At 32.9% G+C, this 15,625-nt stretch overlaps 2 protein-coding genes across 2 annotated transcripts in view; both read right to left on the bottom strand.

The window, feature by feature from the left end:
* LOC134846826 (receptor-type tyrosine-protein phosphatase eta-like) overlaps positions 1–15,458 on the bottom strand; it is a 114,878-nt gene extending 99,420 nt beyond the window's left edge. Inside the window, exon 1 of the mRNA XM_063864221.1 lies at positions 15,308–15,458. Within this exon, the coding sequence (XP_063720291.1) occupies positions 15,308–15,458 (151 nt within the window). The remainder of the gene's footprint in view (positions 1–15,307) is intronic.
* The window catches only part of LOC134846828 (PAT complex subunit CCDC47-like), a 495,511-nt gene that overhangs the window by 344,890 nt on the left and 134,996 nt on the right, over positions 1–15,625 (bottom strand). The window lies entirely within an intron of this gene.

The following is a 15,625-nucleotide window of genomic DNA, read 5'->3' as shown; positions in this document are numbered from 1 at the left end:
TATAAAATAACCTTAACCAATATTTAATATAACAAAAAACTTTATTTTAACAAAAAAACCGCCTCTTTAATAGCATGGATATTCAATGAATATCCAATGATTATGTGTTTTGAAACAGAATTTAGCAAGAATCTATGTTTCATATAAAAAATACTCCCGGTTGAAGTCCATACAGTTTTTTCTATGCTTGTCATACCCTTTTCTTCTAAGAAGATTGCATGATCAGCATTTTTGGCGAGCATGAGAGTTACATTAGAGCAACTTTATCTTCATAAAAAAATTTTTGAACAACAAAATGCTAATCATTTTTGTTTGGATCAATGGATAATGATATCCATTTTTTCATAGAAAGAAAAAGAAGTTTGAAGTAAAAAATTTTTGATTCCTTATTTGATTGCAAACTTGCTTCGGTGCTCAGTTACACATTTTACGAATCGGTAAGTTGCATGCAAAAGCTGACATTTATGTCTATAACGTAGTCCAGGTAAAGTTGCTTACCCCAAAAATCCAAAAATCACTAGCAAATATTTTTTTGTGTTCATGTGCTAAGATAATCATATGCAAAAAAAATCAGCTGCCTTTTATCACCCACCAAAATTTTCAAAGTATAAAATTCCGAGCCGTATACAAAAACTTTTGTTTTCGGCACATAATTCTGAGTGAAAATGTTAGCATTAACATACATGGCTGCACAGTTTCTGCGTGGTAACTGCCAGTTTCACTCTGGATTTTTTTATGATAGAAAATCTTTGGTTAGTATGTTTCGGATGAAACAGAAAGTTTCAATACAGTTTTTTTTTGTTTTTAATTTATCGAAAAAGTGTTTTTTATGTAATATTTCATAGCAATGAAAAAATGCTATAGTTTGTTATTTTCATGGATTTTTTCTGATAACTAAGGAGGCAAAAAGCCTGTTATTTAGTTCCAGAATAAGGCAAAAAATACTTATAATAAAATTTCATAGCACAAGAAAAATGCTTAATTTGCTCTTTTCGCACAATTTTTTCAGTCCATGAAATTTTATGAAACTGCATGGTAAGCTTTTTTGTCAACCCGGGCGTTATCAATATTTTTTTAATCAAAAACATAATTTAATGAAAAAATTTTAGTTTAACGGCATGACTATTCAACGAATATCCAATGTCTGTGTGTAATGAAGCTGAATAGAGTTCTCAAGTTTGAACTAAACATTGCGTGTACTGAATTAGCGTAGTCTGAACGGCAGTTGGGACGGAATTGGTAAGCTTACGGAAAGTAGACAGAGCATTCAGGGATTTGTTCTCACGCGAGCAGCATAAAAAAGTCTAAGACGTTGGCACTGCATGTAATCAGCGGAAAAAATCAAGAAGTTCAAAAGTAATTATCACTTTTTATCATAACCTGTTTCAATATTTTATTTTAACAAAAATTTTTTGCCCACTTGAACAATTCAATTTAATCAGCATTTGAACAATTCAATTTATTGACCACCTGAATAATTCAAGAACTTGCGTTGAAAGGAGCAGTGATCATGATAAAAAAAATATGCTGTTTTTTATTCGACCTTTCATATTGAACGATGACCTTGTGTCTATACTCATAGAGTAATTTGAGGTAAGGTACACCGTCTGTTTGTCTCCTTTGCTGCTCGTTCTCGGGCTCTAAGAAATCTTTATATACTGCATTTATATACTTACATCTTGTTGTTTAAGTTTTATTTTTAGTTATGATTTATTGTTAATTATTGTCGCAAAAGCGTGTTTATTTTAGTCTGGTTATTTTAAAGAGTCGCTCACCCTAGAACATCTCTCGTCAAAATTAGAGTGTGGGTCACAAAGCGTGGTTGTAGCGCGGTGGGTTAGGCCGGCTATAGAGCATGCTCAGGACGTCCCTCTGGTAGGTGAGGCCAGGAGTGGGCTATATTTTATGGTCTCTTTGAGCAGTAACTCTTAATATGTTCAACCTTTTGTTAAACATTCAGTACGTGTTTCTCTCTTTTTTGTTTTGGTTGTGTCCTTTTTTTGAAAAGTAGAATCAGTTCTTTTGGGTTTGTCTTTCGAATTTTTTGTGTTTTATTTGATTTTAATAAAACTTGAAGGTGGCTTTCAAAAAAATAATTTATCCAGTTTTAACCTGGTTTTACCTTGGTTTGGTTACCGTGGGACTTTCTTTCTTAGTCATGCTATTAGTTTGTGGTTTTGTGGCGTTAGTAAGCTGCGTTGGTTAGTTCAGCTTACTTTAATAATTCCTTCCAACCGGGTTATTGGAAAGTTTGAAACGTGTGAAAATAAGTTAGAGTTGTTATCAGTGAAAGTTAAATTGATTTTCATTATATAAACAATTCTTCGTGGGCGAGCTGTGCGATTGAAGAAATCAAATTTCTAAAAGAAGCTTCTTGTATAAAGGTTATTTTTCTTTAATTTATTTGCAATTTTTATGAAATTACTACATAGAATTATTAATTTACTTCTATGGAAAATTAATTTTACAAATACACTGCCTTTGAAAGAAAAGTTTACCACTTCAATTACATAGTGCGATTGTTAAATTAAATTTGAAAAGTTTATAGAAAAGAGTTTTCATTTTTTATCGGTCTTTATTTGTTTTAGATGAAGGAATGGTGAAATCTAAAAAAGAAAAGTGAGACATGTATAAAGAATGGTTAGTATGATTTTAAGTTTTTTAGTTTAATTATTTACTTATATTTACACAAGGTTGTCGTCGGTAAAAAAGTTCATTTGGGAATTTAGTGCGAGTAGTGTCGGAAGATGTGAGGAGCTTGGCAAGCATGCGGATGACATATTTAGTTTGAAGGAGAGGCCATAGAAGCTCGATCGCTCGGATGATGTTGTGCTCTTCACTATTGAAAGAGAGTTCATGTGATGTACTTTGGATTAGGTTATATAGCTTGTGATTGTGTTTAAAATTGTGAATGTATTCTAAAATTTGGACTTCGATGGGCTGTATATATTTGTGGGGGATGATTAGCGGGCGGAATTCTTCAACATAAAAAGATTTGATAGTGGGCAGAATTTATACATTTGTCTTTTGGGGTCATAGCTACATGTTAGTATTTTTTATACAAAAAGAGAAGTTTAGAAAGTATGTGAGGTGTATTTGGGGTATATGAAAGTGAATCTGTGTTGTGGGTTTTGTTTTTTGCTGGTGTGTTAGTTATGTAGTGGTGTTGAATAAACTTATAACAGGTGTTTGTAAGGATTAGTTTAGTGAGTAACATTATCTCGCGTGAGTCTTGCAAGTCACGTTCTTTTGGTGTGAGATTGTTAAAGTTAGTGAAAAGTGATTAAACTTGTTGAAATAAGAGTCATAAGCTTTGTTGTCTCGGAGTGCGATAGAATAAATTTTATCATAATTATTATTCATGCTGTTAATTACAAATACATATTCTGATTTTATAAAAAAATTCTCATTTAGTTGGGGTTAAGTGTTTTCATCTTCTTCTATGACTGATTCTTCCATATATCGTGCAATAGCGTGATCGTTTCAGTTAATTGAAAATCTGTTTGCTTTTTGTGCAACAAATCCGTTTAAAATTTTGTCAGTCCTATAGTTGTGAATTAATCTTCAGGCAGTGCTGTGGTTAGGTGGTGTAGTCGGGATTGACAGATTTCCTTGTCGGCTTGGTTATTGTACAAAGGGAGTGATAGTGGGTTTGTGAAGTGATAGTGAGATGTCCATGATAAGGTAGGAAGCAGACTATATTCGTCTACAAAACTCAGTTGGTGATCTTTAGTGTGATAGTATGTGTATTTGGTAAAAAAGGGTAAATTATACTTGAGGAATTCCTTAGTATTAGTGGGCTTCGGGTGAGGGGAAAACAGTCGGGGTCGTCGGGGTGGTGAAATAAGTGGGTATTGGGATGCTTACGTTTGAATACTGGGTGGGCTTGGGTTTCTTTTACTGTGGAGGCTGGGTTGGAGGATTCGGAGGATGAAATTGATTGTGATAAGTGTTGAATTTTTAATGTGTTAGTGTTTCATAAAGTGATGAAATGTCAAGTTCGTTTTCTGATTCTTCATTGACGGGGCTAAGGGATCGGGTTGATCACTTGTCATTGATGAGAGGATTGGGGTAGCGTCTGTGTAGGAAGAAGGAGCTGGGGAAGTTTCATCGGGAGTTGGGGTGTGGAGTGGACGGAGGGGGGAGGTTATTTGCATAAAAAGTGGACGGGCTGGGCTCGGAATTCTGAAATTAATCTGGGGTTTCAAAATCGGAAATTTTAAATTACGAGATGGTGTGAAAAATTGTGTTTGTGGAATCATCAGAATCCATGCGCGGTTAATTAGTAGTGATTTAGGGCAAGGGAGAAGAAGTGAGGTCAAAAATTGATATGCTAGAAGAGTGACATTGGAGATTGGATGGGTAAAAAAGGGATCCAATTTTGCGGCTTATCGTGAGCTAAAAAGATGGTTGTTCTGAGAGCGAAAATTAGTGATGTGTGGCTGTTCTACAATTTGTTCAAATGAGTCTTCTATATTTGGTTGATGGGCTTCTATATGAGTAACTTGGCTTTTTGGGTAGCTATGACTTAGAGGGATGTGCTCTGTTATTGCTGTATTTCTATAGTTTCATGGTACTAAAAATGATGGATGGTTATTATGAAAGTTGTGTAATTGTGGTGCAGTAGATGTTGTGTTTCTGTTTTCTTATGAAGTATCGTATGCATTTGGTGCGGTTGTTAATTTTTCATTGTTGAAATTTATTTGAGCGTCCAAAAATTTTTTATTAATTGAGTTTGGAAATGTTACAAAAAATCCTGCGAGCAATATGTGTGCTAAACTTGATTGTTTGTTGATTTGTTTGTGTATTGCGCATGGTTTATTGATTCCTTTTAATAATGAGAAAAGAAATCCAAAAAAATAGGCATGGCGTATCAGATTGTTCTGGCGTATGAGATGGCTCTATTACAATCTTTTTAAGATAAAATAGAGCCATCCTAGAACGGCGAGAAGTTCGTTTTTTAGGTTTACAAAACTAAAAAAATCACTAAGTGAAATATCTTATGGAAAATATTTTGCACCGTTTAAAGACATGTAATCTTTCATAACTTTAAAGTATCCGCTGTAGTCTTGTGCATAGATATCTGAAAATCCTGTGGTTTTGGTAAGTTTTCTTAAATTTTGATCTATTGATTGTCTTTGGATTGTGTCCATTTTTGTAAGAAGTTCTTGAAATTTTTGTGCGCGAATGTAATGTTGTAAATCGGATTTCTTATTCAGATCTGGAATATATACCTATTGATTGTATATCTATAATGGGGTTACGAGCAAGGGCTCTGATACTTTCTGGTGAAAGCTTCTTTAATGGTGGCATAAGCGTGGGGTATGGGATGAGAAGATAGTATTTGTCTTCATCTGGGTTTAGCTGTACAAAATTGTGGCTATTTCCAGATCCACACGGAACTGCTGTATCCCAAAAACATGTTCGTCTAGAAAGTTTATCGACAAAAAGCACTTTGTTTCTGTAGATTATTGGGATTCTTTCATAACATCTTTTATCTTCAAAAACATCATGGTGATAATTTTTTAGTACATGTGTAGTACCATAGTATATATCCTTCGTAATCGTTGAAATATGATCTATTGCCTGATAAAAAATATCCTGCGTAAGGATTTTTTAATACTTTTAGTGCAAGTGATTATTTGTGTTCGTTCTAGTTAAGATAAGTGATGGAGTGTTTCTAATTCTGATTATGGCATTTCTTGAAAAATTCAATTATTGCAACTTCATATCTAAGTGGATGTCATAAAGATTGCGCCAAAATAAGTATTATTTATGAGTGATAGTTCTTGTAAACATGTGCTGCCTTTATCTTGTGAGCGAAATTTTCCACCAGTATTTCCTGTATTTTTCGTCTCATGTATGAGTTTTCGTCACTAGAACTGTGATACCTTTGAGTTGGGATAAATATTAATTTTTGTGTTTTCATGTCAAAACCTTTTTCAAATTCGACAAGAAGTTCTGAATATTGTTTTCTGTAAAGTGGAGTATTATATTTGCAAGCGAATTCAGTTTTGGGATAGATTTGAAAACACGTTAATTTATTTTTCATTCTATTGTTATTTTTCCAACGATTCATGTTATATCTTATTTTATCAGGGTTTACTTTTTTAAAAGAAATTGATTAAGTGGATTAATTTTGATGAAACTTAATCATTTTTGCGTGAATTCTTGCAACTTGAAATGTGGTACAGGTATCTTCAGGGAAATAAACGAGGGTTGCTTGTGTTCTTGTGGTAAAATCGTAATAACCTTGGTCATGTTTGCAAGGTAAGCGTATTTCTTGACAAATTATTTTGTCGTCTTTTAAATCTCGTGTTAATTGTATTTTTTCTAATTGAATTTTCCAGTCAAAAATCATTATTTCTTTATATATTTTAATTTTTCTGTCTGCTTTTCAATTAGAAGGGTTATTTATTCCGATGTATGTTATCCAATTCGTATCGTATAGGTCATACGTTAATCGTCCGTGTGCGCTGTGGAACGGATAATTATCGTCTAATTTTATATGACCTTGGTATGTTTCAAGTTCCGCTTGATGTGCAGAATCTGGAAAAACTTGAAAATTTACCAATTTGCCATTTGTCCCTTTGTTTGTGGTTAATTTTAATTGTTTGGTTTCGTTTAACAGTCGTCGGGGTTAAGATTTAAAATTCTTTCTATGTTGTTTTCATAGAACGATTCGCGATCGAGTCTACTTTTGTTTCCATTTGAGACTTGGGAACAATGCACTTTTTCTCTGAAAATGTTGCTGTGAAGTTATGTCCTGTTGGAAGTTTACATAGGGCTTTGGAATAAAGTGTCGCTACTATATTTGTTGTTTCTTTTTCTGGTGGTTCTGATTCGAATTGAGTTACTTGGTTTATGGCGTATTTATTTGGTGTTTTTTGTTCATTTTCTTCTCATTGATAAGGTGTAAATAATAAATCTTGTGGTTCTGTTCGAGTGGAGGGATTTTGATGGGATGTTGGTTCTAAAAGAGCTAGTGGAGAGAGGGTTTGTAGGAAACAATATTAAAAGATACATGTGTACAATAGTTCCGAATATGGGTTAGAGAGTGTTATGTATCCAAGTATCTTTTTTGTAAATCTATCGTGTTTATAGATAAGTTTTGTTGTGATAATTGGGGGAGTTAAAGCCTGAGCTGTTATATTTAGTGGAGCTAGGGGTAAAGGGTGATGTACCAAATTATTTAATTTTACTCTTATATTAAATTTAAGTGTTAAATTGTCTTGTGTAAGGGCCTGTATATTTCGTTCTTGTATGTTTTTGTGGATATCGTGTGTGTATTGTAACCTGTTGAGTGCCTAATTATGTAAACTGTTGCTATCAAGAAAGTGACCAAATAAGGGATGGGGCGCTACGAATGTATTCCAATCTAATTGTTGAAGGGGTTAAAGGTAGTGATAAAAAATCTGGTAGAGACAAAGATGTATTGGATGAGATATCTATAGGGTCATTTACTAAGTTTGGCTCACCCTGAGTGAAAGCTTGTGTCATCCAATGTTGGAGACGTTGTGTTGATGTTGGGGTCTTAAAGGGATTTTCACGAACTTGTTCAGATGTGTGACTGATCCTAAGTAATCCTATGGTATGTTTGGAGTGTTTTGTTGTGAAATGGTTTGTAATGGTGGGAAGGTACTTCGACTTATATTAATGGAAAGGTCCAGAGGATTTGGGGATGGTGATGAGTGTATATTTAAATGAACTCTGGTTGTTGTAAGATTTTTATTTCTTCTTGGATGGATTATTTATTTATTGTAGATATTTGATTTTTGTTTTGACTAGCGTGTCTTGTTCTTTTAAGGTCTCGTTGGAGAGAAGAATAGATGTTGTATGTTGGTTCGTGTTGCGGTTCACTTAGAGGTGCATGGCGAGCTACGGGTATTAAAGGTTCTGATAGTAACGCGTGCCTTTCTTCAACTGTATAGGGTTTTTCCTAAAATGAAATGCGTGTTGATGATTGGGGGTGCTCTGTTTGACTAGACGTTGGGGTTGTTTGAAGTTTCTGGGATGTCGTAAACGGTGGGAATTATTGTATTGGTTGTTGATTAGCAATTTAGTGAACGGTTCATACCTTCGAGTAAACCATTAGACCATGGGGCGTGAGAAGTTCGGGTTTTTATGTTTAGTGTTATAAAGATTGCATTATGTGATGATTTCATCATTTAAGAATTCAGTGACATTATCTAAGACAAGGATTTCTGGTAATCCAAATTTGGCTATACAATGTTCGTAGAGGTTTGTATATGCGTAATAAGCCTTACAATGAAGGTAAAGGGTTGAATGCTACATAGTGTGTCAATGCATCAACTATAACCATTATATATGAATTTCCTTCTGAGGAGGGTGATATCGGTCCTTTTGTATCAAATGAGATTCTGTGGTTGAAATATAAACTTTGTCCTTTAAAGTCTTGTTTTTCTGCTTTTTGTTTCTGATATTGGTATGTTTTATTTAACTGGCATGTTATGCAATCGTTTCATATTACTTTAATCCAAATTGGTTCATTTGGAAAGTGAAAATTTTGAATAATATTTGAGTATGTTTTTTTTCTGATCCTGCATGTCCTTGTGTATTAAGGGTTGAGGATTGGGAAATGCGAAATGATAGGAGTATCATACTTAATAGTAGACAGGGTACTTTTATTTCAGATGTTTGTTATTCCAAAAAATCGGTGTTCTCGTTTATGAATGTGTTATTAAACTTTCTGAAGTATCTAAGAAGTGTTTTGTTCACTAGAACTGTAATATCTGCCTTTACGAGTTTTGTTTTATAGTGGTGCCAAGATTTAAGTTGTTTAATGACAGAGTCAAGGTTTTGATATTTCTGGAGTAGTTCCAGTGTCATGTTTTCTGTGGCTGGTAGAAAAATATTTTCAATTTCTGTTTTTAAGAGAGGTATATTTCCTAGAGGGTCAAGTAGACTAAAAACTTGATATATTGTGTATTTGGAGTCTAAATCTGGGGTCCTGATAAATTTAATTTATCAGTTAAATTTTCTTTTTCTACAAAGGTCAATAGGTCTGACTTTACATTTTTTTGTTTCAGTGGTTTTTGTTATGTACTGTTTATGATACATGATGAATATGGTATATGTTTAAATGTTGAATTTCGTAACAATTCTTTTTCGTAATGATTAATAGAAAATGTCGTAAATTGTTTATTTGTGCATTATCAAGGCCGGCTTTTACTGCATATTTACATTCTAATCGTGGTGATGTTTCGTCTTTTGCAAGGGAAAAACTTGATATTTTGCGGTACTTTTGACGTAGTTTTTCTTGTTATCAGTTCAGGTTGTGTATTTCGACTGAGTGTATTTGGTAATGCAGGGCTTTTTCCCGCAGTCCAGACTTTATGTAAGTTTGGGAGTTTCATTAGAATTAGTTGAAATCTATAAACTCTAGGGTTTGGAGTTAATTTTTCTGTTAAGTTATGTATTATGGCTGTACATTCTCTCATAGGAGTAGAGGGGTGAAGTTCTGCTTCTGTAAAAAGTCTAGAATTTTCCGATAAAACGTTCATTTTTTTGTACCTTTATGTGATCGTAAAAGTGCTTCGCCAATTCCGAAATCGGATGCGTCGCACATAGCATAAAATGGTTGATCTGGATCTGGGATCGTATTTGTTATTTGTTCAGTGAGAAGTGTTTTCATTTCTTCAAATCGTTTTGGTGCTTGTCGTCCATTCAAACTTATTTTGTTGTCTGAGAACATTATCAAATGGTCTTAAATTTAATTGCATTTTATAGACGTATCTACTCAAAAAAATAGCATTTCAGGAAATTCTTGAGTTTTCTTTTTATTTAATTAAGGTCGAAATTTTATGATTGCGTCTATGCGAGATTTTAATGGAGTGATTATATTCCCTTCAATAATTTGTCCATAGAGTTTTAAACGAGTAGGAAAGAAATGAGATTTATCTGGGGCTGCTTTCATGTTTTTCTCAAGTAGTATTTGGTAATATTTCTCCAATACTTTAAAAATTTTGTGTTTTTTTGTGATTGCTTTAAAACATCGTTAAATAGGTTATAACAGTTTTGCTGAAAATGAGTGGTCGAAAAATTTTACTCATAATAGCTGAAAAAGCTGCTGGTCCTATGAAAATTCCATGGAAAACCTATTGAATTCGTATTGTTGACTTGCAATAATGAATTGTGAAAAGCGTTGCGATTGATTGTCTAGTGGCATTTTGTTATACGCGCTGTTCATCTCAGCTGCTATAAAGTATTGCCCATTCATTTAGTGAGAATTCATTGGTTCTATAGGCCAATTACGTTTAGATTGATCAATAAGTGATTTGAGGTATCTGGCATCTAGAACAACTTTTAAAAATTTTCCTTTAGCAAGGATAAAAACAGGATCTATGAATGTGTTTGCTTTTGGTAGTTTTTCTTTATTAAGAGGAGAAATGATTTCGTATTGTTCTAAGATATCTAGTAACCTATTGACTTTATCTTAAAAGTGAATTGGAACTTTACTTGCACGCTGTTTTTTGAAAACTGCGTCAAGTTTTAGAGATAGATGTAGAGGTGAGTTTTCTTTTCCAAGATCAAATTTAGATGTAGCATAATCCTTTGGATAATTAAGTATTAGTTCTGCTAGTTGTTCAAATTCTTGATGTGTAACTGGAGAGTGTTGGAAATTGAACATTGTACAAAAGTTCTGTTGTTCAGTGGTATATTTTGCTCAGGAGTTTTTGTAAAGTAGTCTGTATTTCATTTTGAATAACTAATTATATTATTAATTGATAATTCTTCATTGAGGATTGTTGATTGACATATATCTAATAACTTTAAGATGTCATTTATTCTATATGCTGTTCTACTGTTTGAGAAATTGTTGCATTAGTTTCACAATATCCAGGAAGTCCTAGGGATAACGTTATTTTATATGTGGATTTATTGTATATGTGGAAAGAAATTATATCTGAACATGTTTTTTTCGTGTATTTGATTGATGAGATTGTTACTCGAAAAAACTTATGGATGGATTTGAATTCAAGGTCGGACATATGTAGTCATTGTTTAATTTGATCTATGTTGTATTGATGGACTTGACTTATTGAGAAGTTGTATACATATCCTGATAAAGGTTTTAGATGTTTTCGCTCTTGATTGTATGAAGGGTAAAATTTGGAAAAAAAATGAAGTTGTTATTCACTCTTGTGTTTTTATCCGTTATATGTAATTTATTATTTAGGACAATAAAAGTGGGAATATACTTAGTAAAAAATGGTATTCCAACGATATTGTGTTGAGATCTGTGATATGAAATATTTGTGTGGAAAGTTTATTTAAAAGTTTATTTGGTACCATTTTTTGAGTGGGAACGAGGACTAATTGAATTTTTTCATAGTTTGTTAGATTTGATCCTTGTGCTGTAGCTAATTTGCTTAAAATCTTTGAAGGTAACATTTTCGGATGTAGAGTTTCTATTTCATCCCATGTGTGAATATTTATTATATTTGGTTCTGCTCCTGAGTCTCTTGAGGTAACAATTTCGGGGAATGGTAATTGAAGATCCACCCATGATATAGAAGATCCACCCATGAGGTATGGGTTCATAGTCATTTGGAGTGATTCTTCGGCATTTGGTATTTGAGAAAAACTTGTAAGTTGTGTTTTTGTAATTTCATGCTGTTGTAATTAATATTGTAATAGGATTTCGTGTTGAATTTGCGTTTGTTGATAACTTTGTTTATTTATAAGATTTTGTGACTGAAAATTTTTATTATATGATGTCGAGTTTTGTTTTGGGGGAAAAATTGTCTTGTTTGTCGTGTTTGTTCAACTCGTGTAAATGGTTCGAAAAGTTCTGGTTGATAAATAGGATCTGGTTGATCAAAATTCCAGTTATTGATTTGTTGATTTGTGTTAAAATGTTGTTGGTTTTGTCTAAAATAGTCTTCATCTTCTGAATAATGTGATTTATTTTTTGTAAGATGTTTTTTAATTACATTTTTGTTTTGTTGAAAGAACGGGAAGTTTTCGCTATGATCCACTGAAGCTCGTGGTTGATCGTTGAAAAAATGAGTGCGAGGCTTGTTGTGGTATTTGTTGATTGTAGTTTTGTGCTTGTGGTTGATTTTGACTGTTTATATAGGGGGGTTTTGTTCTTTTTTTTTCTGCAAAAGAAGTTGTAATTGTGATCTGAAAAATTGATTTTATTAGACGTTTTTTGTTTGTTTGGTTGTCGTGATGTCATTCTTGGTTTAATTGTTTGATAATCCATTTGTGAGTATTTTGGAGTAACAGAAAGTTTTACTGTGGATTGTAAAACTATTTGCGGAAATGCTTTGTTGCGTTATTGTTAGCATTGTTTTGACTGTTTTTTCATTACCGAGATGTGATGGAGTTTGAATATCTTGTGTTGTGAGATTTCTTGTTCCATTTAAAACTTCAAGTGTACTAATGAATGTGGAGTTTAAACTATTATCTATTGTTCTGTCAGTGAACATTGCATTACACTTTAAAGGGGTTGCACAATTAGTAAGTGGAATGTTTCTAACAAGTCTTTATCAACAGATATAGTAGTGATTGCTGCACTTGATATATCAGTGGTTATATTAATAAATGATGGATGAGACCAATCAGGGTCCTAAACATAATCTGTTTCATATACTAAAACATTTTCATTGTCTGAGCTTTGCTGTCGAAACATTTTTTCTTGATTGTGCTATGAGATCGATGTTATGGACAAAATAATCAATTAAAAATCAAGCCAGTATTCTTTGTAAATCATGTTTGACATTTTAAGAAATTTCGTTAGTAATAAAGTTTTCACGGATTGTATCTAACAATTTTGAGAAAAATTAGATTTCTTGTCTTACAATTGAGTGCCGGGATGTTTGAGGCGGTGACTCATTTTGTGTTTCTTTCAATTCTAATATAGATATACAGCTATAAAAAATTGAAAAACATCAATTTTTAATATTGAATTTACTCTTTGGGAATTTTTGCGTTGTATATTTTTTATATACTCTCTGAAAACTTTTGAGAAATATAAGTCTAAATTATCTGTTTGTATTTGATGTGTAGGGTGGTTGGATTGTGGTGAAAAAATTTCAATTGTGAAAAAACCGTAATATGATGTAATATGAAATATGACATCTACTATTGAGATAGTGATCATGGATTTGTCGTTTTATAGTTATTTAAGGAAATTCTTGTTTATATGGGCTATATCTTTTTTTGAATATCTTTACAATTAAGTTGTGACAAAATTGTAGTTGACCTCGGGCGGGATCACTTTGTGGTTGTATGGAAAAAGAACGTATCGAGGTATTGTCGAAATTTATGTTGTATTCTATCATTTTTTGTATTGCAGAACTGTTAATGTGTATGATTTGTTAATGTATGATTTCTTTAATCTGCGTTTTCCTTTAATTGATGATGGTGTTGTTGCTTCTGAGTCAGAAAAAGAGTTATGATTTTCTATCTTATTATTCTTATTTTTTGAATCTTTCAAATCTTGAAGCTCCTGTATTGTGTTTGTTTCTGATTGTGCGACTGCTTTTCGTCTTTTTGAAAATCTCCTTTTGCGAATTTGCTTTTGTGTTGTTATAATAGTCTTTTTCCGTGTTGGTCTTTCTGATGTAATATATCCTATCGTTTGTCTGTGCGGTGTGATTTTCTTTCGTTTTTAAATAAAAACTTATGTGAAATGATTGTTTGCTTATTGCCTAGATTATCTCTTAACATAAGGTTTAAGATGACGGGTGCAATACTTAGGAGTTAGAAATTCTATTCTGCTAAACAGTTAGTTCTTTTAGGAGAATCGAATTTAAGTTGATCAAGGGTAATTCTAAGTTGATCAAGGGTTGGAGAATAGTAAATCAATCTACAAGGTTCAGGTATAGTTAGAACAGAGGTAGATCGTTAGATACTATTTTATGACTTACTTATTTTTAAGGGTTGTAGACGGGGTCATCTAAGAGGAGAGGCTCAAGTGAAGGATGAGTAACCGAAGTTCTTCACTGTCTATTTTAATTAAAATGGTTAGTTTTTCAAAAACTTCTTTTTATCCTGGGTCGTTTATAAGTGTTGGAGAGTGAATCGACGTTTGAGGTCGTTAGACACTTTGAAAATTATATGGTGGGGATCCAAACAATAAATTTTAGTAGTAACTAATTTTTGTATTTTTTATTCAATAAATAATTTATCCAAAAGTTTTGATTTACTGCAGGTTTTTGGGGAAATGAATTGTGTTCTTTTTATCAGTCATTATTGTTTAAATAATAGGTTTATCACCAAATGAGTTGTATAAGAATTATTCTTCGAATAATTTTCATGTTAAAAAATGAAAATCTAAATTTGCTGCATAAAAAATTCTAAATACAAAAACTTGTTCCAGTTTTCATCGTACTATCAGGTAGTAGAATGGTCCGTTTCCTGATCGTTGCTCACGCCTTGATCTTGTGCTTCTTGCAATACCTGTTATTTCTCGTTTTGTTTGGAAAATTGGCGTAGATTTATTGAGACCTTGAGACATTTCTTTTAAATTGTCTTTTTCATCGAACAAATTTTGCATTTGTCTAATTCTAAGTTTAGTTGTCTATTTCTAAGTTAGTTAAGGTCTTGTTCGAGACTTATGGTCGCACCAGATGAGTTATGACCTTGGGTCCTAACTCATAGAGTAATTTCAGATAAGGTACACCGTCTGTTCGTCACACTAATTGATTTTCGGTCGGATAGATTCGTGCAACTTCTTAGTCTAATACCGATCTTAATCTTACTCTTATATCTCATAGTCTCAGTAGATCTAATGTATACTGGTTTTTGCGAGTTAGTTCTTGGAGTTTATCCAAAGGAGAACAACTGTAGTCTAAGGTTTATCAAAATTGTTCTGGTGCTGAAGCTACAAGTAGTTTTAGCACTTACAAATAAGTGTCAATGTTAGTGATGGAAAATGATTGATTAGTTAGTATTTTTTATAGAGATAGCTTTATCAATAATATAATTGGTTTATAAATACTAGTTTAGAACTGGTTCCAATATAAGGAATGTTGCAGCCACTCGAAGAAGTCCCTCAGTAATTCGCTCCATGGCCACCCAAAGGGACTCTCTTTGCTGCTGATTTAAGAAATTCAATTTTTTTGATTGACGGCGCGAATATATAGTAATTTTCAGTAGGAAGTGCTCGTCAATTTTAAATATATATTTTTGTTTTTTTTTGGCCAAACCTTTCCAAAAATGCCTAAAATATCGTTTTTTGTCGTTTTGTTTTTGATAACTTCCCTCTCGAGAGTACTCCTCAATGTGAATTAAAATCCGCCTGATACACCTGTTTAAAACTTGTCATACTGACCCTCGTCGGCAGTAGCGAAGAACTCTGTGTACAAACCAGAGTATCCACCCTTCTCTCCTGGTCCACTTATTAACTCTAAATTCAGATAAAAGTCCTGATCTGCACCGAAGTTGGGGTTCTTCACACAGAATGAGATGGTAGGCGATGGCATGTTCTCATAGTTGCCACATAGTCGGAAATCGTTTTTTGGTTGTGATTGGCTGTAAACTCGGAAGTAGTCTTGTAAGTCGCATCTGATTTGTAGGTTGTGAATTGTGACGTAATAACTCTTGGAGTCCTGTTAACAGTTTTACATTGAGTTTTTTCATGAAAAATATC

The sequence above is a fragment of the Symsagittifera roscoffensis genome, chromosome 5 (assembly GCF_963678635.1).
Source record: "Symsagittifera roscoffensis chromosome 5, txSymRosc1.1, whole genome shotgun sequence".
Lineage (NCBI taxonomy): Eukaryota > Metazoa > Xenacoelomorpha > Acoela > Convolutidae > Symsagittifera > Symsagittifera roscoffensis.
The sequence above is the reverse complement of the archived record's forward strand: the minus strand, read 5'-3'. Positions and strand labels throughout refer to the sequence as shown.